This window comes from Urocampus carinirostris, chromosome 5 (assembly GCF_059441175.1).
Source record: "Urocampus carinirostris isolate Australia breed hairy pipefish chromosome 5, RoL_Ucar_1.0, whole genome shotgun sequence".
In the NCBI taxonomy this organism is placed as follows: Eukaryota; Metazoa; Chordata; class Actinopteri; order Syngnathiformes; family Syngnathidae; genus Urocampus; species Urocampus carinirostris.
This window is the reverse complement of record NC_142353.1, coordinates 28943754-28953789: the sequence shown is the minus strand read 5'-3', so window position 1 is coordinate 28953789 and position 10036 is coordinate 28943754. Positions and strand designations below refer to the sequence as shown.

Here is a 10036-nt window from a genome sequence, read left to right as displayed (position 1 = left end):
TATATCTGTCAACATTTTGGTATTTTTAACCGCCATGGTTTTTTTTTTTTTTTTTGCATTTTGGATTGTTTGTACAGTTTGGATAGAGTGATAACACAACATTGCTGTGATATTTGTGTTTTGTTCAATAAAGCATTTTCAAAAGGTGGCTTCTGCTTACTTAGAGAAATTGAATCAGCAATAATTGTGTCGTACATTTAAGAAACAGAAGCTTTGGTAATATTCTAACCCCGTTATTATTGAATTTATGGCTGCTTTCATGTAACAAACAACGTTTCAAACATTCATTCCAGGGGGAATAATGGTGTATTTAAATCATCAACGATTTATTTTTGTTCACATGCAAGCGTCGATATTCTTTTTACAAGACACATTAAACGCGTCGCTGTACCTTTAAGAAACAAAAGCTTGGAGTCCGTTGCCCTGGTAACCCGGAAGCGTGGCAGGTCCACGCGCATCTGTTTAGAGCACTTCCTGTTTGATGGACCAGGAAGCAACAGCGAGCGTCACGTGTAAGTCAAAATACAATGTTTTTCTTTTTGCCCCTTCTCATTTATTTGGTTCAAAATGTATAAACATGTATTTTGTTACTATCAAGCATGTGAAGACCCGAATTTAATTGTCCCTTGCATTTCTCGATGTAACTCCACATAAAAGGGGAACACACTCTCATCCTGGTCCTGGAGAAGCTTTTTTTTAAATTTTTTGTTCTAAACAAATATCACTATACTTTTTATTTGTGTGGTGCTTGTGACGTTAAAATGTACATAAACAGCAGCTAGCAAGACTGTTTAACAGGTGCTTGTAACGAACTGTGAGTCCCGATCATCTTTTTCGTGAATACTGTTTTTATTTCTAATCTCATCTGTCAAAGGGGACAACGGCGTTTCGTGTGACCTGATCGGATGTTTTTCGCTGCTGTGTGCACATTGTGTATCGTCATCATGGCCCAGGTGGCCGGTCAAGAAGATGGAGAAAAAGCCACAGCGCTTAAAGGTATGATAAAGTGCAAGATAAAAATAAATAAATGCTGTCCTGGATTTCATAGAAGGGCATTTATCCTTAATCCACCCCCAAATGCATATATTCAACATGACAATTACTGGAAGTATACAACGATACAATTGCACATGTAAAAGTCAATGTCTTGCTACTATTATATAAAGTAGATCTCCAGGATACAACAGTCATTTGTTCTCAGGTGATCGTAAGGTGAAATAGCCGTATGTTGGGGAATAGAAACATATGGTTAGCATCCAATCCGTTTAGAACCCCAGATGAGTACAAAAAAACCCCAAAACAAATGAGTATATAAAGTACTACTCAATAAGGATTGACCGATAGGCGTCTATTATTATTTATTAAGAGGAGAGAGAAACATTTATTTTTAACGACTTGAAACATTTTGAATTAATTTGTTTATTCGACTTTTAATATTCAACTTTAAAAATATATCTCTTGTACAGAACCTTGGCATATTTTTGAAGTTGTTGCCATATTTCTGCTGTGAGGGATGACTTATGTTTAGAACAGAAATCCAGAACCGAATCATTTGATGGTCATAGGTAGTCATGAAGAAAGAAAAGTAAAGGAAATACAGGGTTATTATGTATTTTTTTTTCTGCTAGCAGCTGATTTGGGATAACCTTAGTAGTGACACAACTTATCTGACCTTGATTTTATGTTTTTTTTTTGTAGATCTGCTGTCAAAAATTGATTTAGATGAACTCATGAATAAGGATAAACCAGCTCTCACTTTCCCCAAGACCCTAAAGGAGTTTGAATATGATTTCAATGACCGTAAGTATACAACAAGACATAAGGATATAAAACTGTGGGCAAAAAGAATACAATAGACCTTTGAGATACAGAATCCCCGCCTTACGGTGTTTTCATTTATGATTTGGAGTATTATGTTATTTTAGAGCCAATTGTTTTAGCATTTTCCTCCTTTGTTACATCCCCATTAGATTTTTATATGTATCTTAAAAGATACAGGACTGTCATTTATTTGTATCAGAGCATCATGAAGACGCTAATATGCCATTGGCTGAGATTCATTCCACAATATTCCCTTTCTCGAGCTTTGTTCGGTTCAGCATCAGGTTTTGTTTGTAAAAACTTCGCAATTCAGCAATACAATACTGTTTTTTATATCTTGTTTTCCTTTGCCATGGGTCTCAATTGTTGCATTGATGCTAAAGACCAAATCAAAAACATGATAACTATGAAAACAAAGCTTTTTTGATAATCAATACATAATATAAATTATGTACCCCTGGGATTTACTGTACTAAAAGTCTGTGTGGACTAACACATTGCTAGGAGCCAGGATGATAAATATCCCGATATGACCTCACAGCGCTCTAATTATCAGCATATCTTTGGTTGTATATGAAAAAACAAAAAAAACAAAAACTCACAATGCTCTTAAAAAACAATCAAAGTTTGTGGCTCTTAGCATTCCCAACTCGCACCTCCCACCTTCTGTTCTCTGTCAGTATCTCTGTTGACTGTCTGGCTGGCTGAGTGCGGGACATGTTCTGTACTCTCCGGCCCGTCAGAAGCCTACTCAGCCTTGGCCTCTGCTTTCAAGATCATTTGCATAATCCTACAATGCCTAAGAGCAGAGATGGAGAGGAACACACTTATTTCAGCACACTCCTGCCAGCGTCGTTCTCCTCTCTCGGTTCCTAGCTTGGTGTCCCATGAAGAGATGAACACATTTTTCGTTACATTTCTTCCTTCACTGCCCTTTATTTTTTTGTCGTTTCTTCCTCATATATGCCCCATCAGTCAGTGCACATGCATACCGTATGCAAATAAGCTGTGTTTCTATAAAATGTTTCACAAAATAACTGATATTTAAATAGTTCCTATAAAAAAAAATGACAAGTAGGTGTTAGTAGACAATTATTGCTGAATATTTACCAGTTGAGTAGGCCAGAGATGATACCGTAGGAAGTGGTCACAGAAAAATGTTAAAGACGACACTGACAACCCCAAAAACAACATACACAACAACAACAACAACAACAGCAGTCTTCATGACCACGACAACAGCCACCTCCACCACAACAAAAAAAGACACAGCATCAACACCACAACCCCCACAACAATAGCCATCACAACCACCACAACATTAGCCACCACCACAAGAACAAAAACCACAACTGTTGCCATCATGACGCGAACAGCATTTGGTATAGCACCACCACAACACTGTCTACCACAGCAAAATAACAAATAACAAACAAACAAATAACAACCACCACAACTACTGCAACAACAGCCGCCGCCACCACAACAACAAAAACCACAACCATTGCCACCATGACCAGAACAACACTAGCTATACCACTACAATAACCACCCCACAATCACTTCCACAACAATATCTACAACAACCAATAACAACCATGACAACAATAGCCACCACAGCCACTGCAACAACAGCAACGATTGCCACCATGACGAGAACAACTTATGCTATACCACCACAACAATCACCACCGCAACAACTACCACTGCAAAAATCCACTATAACAACCAATGACAACCACCACAACTACTGCAACAACATCCACCACCACCTCAACAACAAAAAACACAACCATTGCCACCATGACCAGAACAACATTAGTTATACCACTACAACAACCACCCCACAATCACCACCACAACATCTACTACCACAGCATAAACCCACTACAACAACCACCACAACAATAGCCACCACAGCCACTGCAACAACAGCCAACACCACAACAAGAAAAACCACAACCATTGCCACCATGACAAGAACAACACTAGCTATGCCACTACAACAATCACCCCACAATCACCACCACCACATCTACTACCAGAGTAAAAACCCACTACAACAATAGCAACCACAGCCACTGCAACAACAGCCAAAACCACAACCAGCGCCACCGTGACCAGAACAACATTTGCTATACCACCACCACAACATCGACTATCTATCTATGTACCCTGGTCATATCCCTCGAGAGGGGTGACTGACAGCAAGACTAACACATACAAAAACAAAGAAAATAAAAAAGGGAAAAAGTAGCAAAAAAAACACACACACACATTTTTGGGCCATGGACAACCCAAATGCCCAAACACCCAAACAAGTTAAGCACCTCGGCACCCAAAATGGTCATGCTTTCGTCCCTCCAGATGAAAAGGGACACAAGAAAGCGGCCATGTCACTCAGTTTGTTGTGACTGTTCAACAGCAGGGCCTAACAGCTTTCACTGGTTTACCCCTGCCGCATCATACAAGTGCCCTGCCCATCCCTTAGAATGCGTCTAAACATCCCACTATCCTTTTATAACACCTCTCCACTCATTCCTATCACCAACAAGAGCTCTAGCTTCCACTATATTTCGACCTCTTTCCTGCAGTTCACTCATAACACCATCCATCCACGTAAATCGCGGCCTTCCTTTTGGCCTCCTTCTATTTACTTCTGCTCTGTAGATCCTCTTCAACATTTGCTCCTCATCCATCCTCTCCATGTGTCCAAACAACATTGACTACCACAGCAAAAATCCACTACAACAACCGATAACAACCACCGCAACCACTGCAACAACAGCCACCAAGTCAAGTCAAGTGACTTTTTTTGACTTGACTTGACCACCACAACAACAAAACCTATAGCCACTTTCATCATGACCAGAACAACACTAGATATACCACCACAACAACCACCCCCACAACAACCACAACAACATTGACGACCACAGCAAAAACCCACTACAACAACCAATAACTAAAACATTTTTCTAATGATATTCCATCATTAATTATTTTTTCATCAACATGTTGCGCATATTATACCTGTTTTCATTATACTTTTCAAGCCGTCTCCTCCGTCCTCCCATGTCCACCGTTCTAGCCGGACGACCCGGCGCCCGAGACAGGTGGAACAAAAATGTTAATTTGAGCGTGTAATGACGCGGATGCCGACGAGGTTGTGTACAATAGTTTGCAGGTGTCTTAATCACTGAAGATGATGGCTTCATTTCACTAGCCCTCCGGTTTTTCCATTACTGGAAATCCAAGGTTATGTACACCTAATTAAGCGGCCAAATTAAGAACAGAATGCTAATTATAACGGGGAAAGAGGAGAAAAGTTGAGGAAACGTTATTCCTCAGAGAGCGGCGTTTGGGGGGGGAGGGTGCATGCCCTCACATAGCACACACAAGCTTACCATTTTCCTCAAGCACACACACCTTTTCCGTTGTAGAATTTTCATTATAGCTCGGCTTGCTTCTCTTAGGCGGCAATGTTTTAGATCTTTTCTCCTCCGTGAATGCATAATTGATTTTCTCCAAGGTACTTTATCCCCACTTCGCAACTGTCTCCCTCAAAAGTCGGTTTTAATGGAGTTCGATGACGAATAGTGATCAGGATTAGTCTATGTATAATGACCAACATAACGCCGGAGAATCACTGCTTTTCACGGCGAAAACAACATCAATTTAGCAGCCTGCGCAAAATGGCTTATGTATTTGTTTTTCCTGACAAAGGACGGCCGTTCGGCTGCTTGGTTTACATATGATTACTTTTTTAGTGCCCGTCCAACTTTTGCAGGTATAAAGGTGAGAATGAAGTTTTGCGCCTCTTAATGTTTGTTGGGCTTGCTGTATTCCGGGGCTATACTTGTTATGACAACTGTCTTGGACATTTTGCAATACAATTTTAGTTACTCTTTGATGGGTAAGGACTAAAGAGGCGCCAAAACTTATTCCACACGGTAAAGTAAATGGTCATATCAGGTAGGGTCGTCGTATCCAAGGAATCTGCTGTAGAATACAACTTTCAAAGACATAGCGTGACATAATTTTGGCCTAGACTACTCTAAAACATTATATTTCAAAACAATTTGAATACATTTCTCTCTCACAGGTGGGCAACTCCGGCATGTAAAAACAGGCGAGCCATTTATCTTCAGTGTGAAAGAGGACCTACACAAATGGAACCAGAAACGTTACGAGGCTCTCGGAGAGGTAAGCTGTTGTTTTGGGTGGAGGGTTTTGTGGGAAAATTACATCCGATGACATGTTTTGAACACTCAATTGGCTCTAAAATAAGAATGTTTGAAATACAGGAGAACCCCGATATATGACATAAATCTGTTCTCAGACTGAGATCCGAAGTCATATTATGGTATGGCAGGGCCAGGGTACCCCAACAAAAATCTTAACGTAACAAAATAGTATATAATAAGTACCGTATTTTCCGCACTATAAGGCGCACCTAAAAGCCTTTATTTTTTTCAAAAGCTGACCATGCGCCTTATAATACAGTGCGCCTTATATATGGATCAATATTAAGTTGCAAAGTCTTGCAACTAAGGCAAGCAGCCTCCGACTAGATTTTCCCCCGAAGGCGAAGTAGTCCGCGGTTTATGCTGGGATTTATATACCGGCGTTTCATTTCCTAACCAATGTGTCAATCATCATTTGAATCAGTCACTATTGGCTAAAGTTATTCGGAGAAAAAGGGGGCTGATCCTTTTTACCATTTACAGGCTTGCATAGGCTAAAGGGGCGAAACAAAGCCTGCAATTGGCCGAAAAACATGAATGTGAATAACACTTTGGGTTGCACTACTGCCTAGAGAAAACATTTTTTACTATTCTGTATTTGTAAATAATTTACTCTCCTGGATTTACTACACTCACGATTGTAAGAAGACCATGGTTACGTATCATCATTGAACGTGATGGCTGCAAGAGAACTCAGGTGAGCTATGCGGCTTTATATTTTCCCGGTATCTTGTTTTAGAACGATCTTGATGTTTCTGTGATGAGTCTATTTTTAAACTAAATTCAATTGTTTATTGTCATATGCACTGTAAATAACCCCGTTTCCCTTCACAATAAAATTCTTACTTTGCTGTCCACACAGTTGCCAGCAAAAAATAAAATGGAAACTAAGAAATGTTTGGCATTTCTTGAATATCAAGACTTAAACCTTCCGAATGATATTTGGAACGATGCATTTGAGTGATTGGTGACATCTTACAGACACTGTTTCCGTACATGTCTGAGACACGTATTTGCTTCTTTGCAAGCTTTCGGAATGTTAAAGGGGTAATAAGTTTGACTGAACTATCCTGACTGTTTTGTCGACGTTCCCATTGTAGCGAATTGTAATCCGGTGCGCCTTATGTATGGGAAATATAGGACCAAAAATTATTTTTGGGGGGTGCGCCCTATAACTCGGTGCGCCTTATAGTGCGGAAAATACGGTACTAACCATATGTAAATTACATGGTTAACGGTTGAATAACAAAAAAAAAAGATAATCCTGTAAATTAATAATAATTTACTTTACTTTTACTCTACCTTTGGTGTGACTTGACCTGAGCTGGTACCGCGGAGTTAATGGGTGGATGCATAGGGAAGAAGATGCAGCTTTAATACCCTCCTCACTCTCAATAAATGTCATGATTGCCGATTTATTACAGTTGTATTTCTTAGCGAGGGTAAGTATGCATGAGCCTTCTTTGCAATTCTTGATAATTGCAAGCTTTATTTCCTTGGTTATCATGTTTTTGTATCACTGCAAGCCTTTGTGCAGATAGCTAAACAATTTAGTTTTTTTATGTGAGATTCAAAACTGAATGAAGAGCGAGAAAAGCATTGTTGGGGGGAGTACAATGAATAGGATATTGGCATATTTGCGATGACGTGAGGCAAACCAAAAGCAGACTAGCCTCTTATTCATCGTTAACCAATAGGTTAAGTTACTTGTTGTAACTTATAGGCAAAACTCACACAGACATGTGCAAGAACACCGCACGTTTTGGATTTCATACCTTTTTGTTATTGATGATGTATGGAATGGGGGATTTGCTAATACAAGAAACCCATTTCATTCCACATTACAATGTGCATATATCATAAGCCAGAGACACCATAACCTAGTTGTCTATTGTAGTGGCAAAGATATTTTAGATATGACAAAAAAATCCACATATCGTTTCAGTTGGAGACATACTGCAAAATCTAGTCAAAATTATACGCTAAAGTGGTGAAAACAAGCGCTTCTGCCAAGGATCTGGATTAATTTTTTTTAGTTGTTCTTAAGTCTTCATTTCGACACATTTTGCATTCTGACTTGAACAAATACGCTAATTTGACTCAAAAAGCACAAGGCAAGTACATAAATTAACGGTGGGTATTTTTGTGGAGAACATTAAGACTTTACAACCATTATTTCATTAGGGACAGATTTGCCTGCCCAAAGTACCCCAAGTAAAGTACAAGGCTTTTAATTAAATATTACATTAAGATAAAAAGACATCTATTCCGTTGTAATCATTTGCCTTTTACGTTTTTGTCTGCCTTCTTTGAAGTTCAAAGCAAAATGATGAAGGCGTTGGCGGAATTACTGGCTTGTTCTCACACAGGTAGAATAAAAAGGTTCCTTTGAGAGTCAACCCTATGTCGTGGATTTTCCTTTTTTTGCTATCTAGCAGCGTCGACAAATAAACACGTAGGCTCCGAAAATGGCAACATTGGGTGGGTGGCCGAGCATTCGGAAGCCGACAATAATTATCAAGCATTATGTATGCAGATGTTTATTTGTCAGATGATGAAAGCTTTGTCTGGATCACGGGGGGTAGCGGTGAAATGCGCTCTTGCAATGACAGGAAATACATACATTGCACGGCAGGGGAAGGGAAATATTAGAACGGCACCTGCATGAATAAGTAGTACGATCCATCAAGGCTGTTCACCTCAAAAAAGTTATCTCGCTCGATGTGGCCTTCTGTATTGCATTATAAGATGGATCATTTATTTCGGATACGTCAAACTGACCACACTTGAGTACATTTTTGACTTTCAAATACATTTGAATGTAATATATCCATATATATATATATATAATATACTACTTACGAACTAGATATGTCCCGGATGATCGTTTGTAAGTTCTTCAGTGCTATATTTTGTATGTTTAAGGTTTATATAAGTATGTTTAAGGCTTGTATAATTAACCTGTGTTGTTTTTTAATAAAAAATAAAGATTTCATAAAATAATATTCTCTATAGTGGCAATATAGTTAAGTTTAACTTATTTTTGGACGATGAGCCTCAAGAGTTACGCGACTTCCTCCTCCATGGTAGAAAGTGGCCAAAAAAAAAAGCGATCCAACCATTTTCTCAACCGCATCAAGCTTTCTTTTTCCACTTTCTTTTCAAAAGAAACGGCTCGCCTCTTTACACTTTACACCAACCATATTAAATGGATGCACGAGATATTTAACAATAAAAATTTCAAAGTTCTTAGCGCGCTGGAGATACAGTACAGTATGTTTACACACGATCTAGGAAGAGGAAGCCGGATATCTTATTCAAGGTGTATGCTGGGTGAGCTCTCACAGCGCCACATGCTGGTAGTGGCGGAAAGAAGCACTTAAGTACTGTCCTGTGCTCGGAAAAAGGTGTACAATTCAAAATCTAACTTACAGCAATGTCCAAGTATTTTTCAACATCCTGAAAAAAATGTTTGTATCTGCCGTTTTTCGTAACTCGAATGTTCTTAAGTAGGGGAGCATCTATATATCTAAACTTCTATGTATCTCTCCAGTTTGGGGTAAGCGGTGCAGATAATGGATGGATGGACAATGTCTTTCGATTTTGTTCAGTGATGGTTTTCGATTGAACAATGATTGCACAAATACGGTGGTATAGCGTAAATCCTCACACGCTTTCAAATTTCTGGCCAACTTGTGATTTTTGGGTGCACCTTATTGTCCAAGTGATATACATACACAAATACAAATACACAAATAATTACGGACTATAGGCCGCAACTTTTGCCACAAGCCTTTAACCATGCGGTTTATGCAATGATGCGGCTAATTAATGCATTTTTTCCAATGGCCGCTATGGGTGCTCAAGTAGTAAAGGTAAGAATGAAACAGGGGGAATTCATGTGTCGAGGAAGGGGCATGTTTAGTGTAACTTCGCGCTTTGCGCACGAGTAAAACTAGCTATAGTAT

The 10036-nt window shown here is 39.2% G+C and overlaps 1 protein-coding gene across 5 annotated transcripts in view; it reads left to right on the top strand.

Annotated features, from left to right (window-relative positions):
• The first annotated feature begins 431 nt into the window (after positions 1-431).
• arb2a (ARB2 cotranscriptional regulator A) overlaps positions 432-10036 on the top strand; it is a 261702-nt gene continuing 252097 nt past the window's right edge. For 4 of the 5 annotated variants that reach the window (XM_088336391.1, XM_088336390.1, XM_088336388.1 and 1 more), the window contains exons 1-4: positions 432-512; positions 875-996; positions 1699-1800; positions 5927-6027. In XM_088336391.1, the coding sequence (XP_088192517.1) occupies positions 906-996; positions 1699-1800; positions 5927-6027 (294 nt within the window). In that variant the 5' untranslated portion in view covers positions 432-512; positions 875-905. The other variant, XM_088336389.1, reaches the window with a different exon arrangement.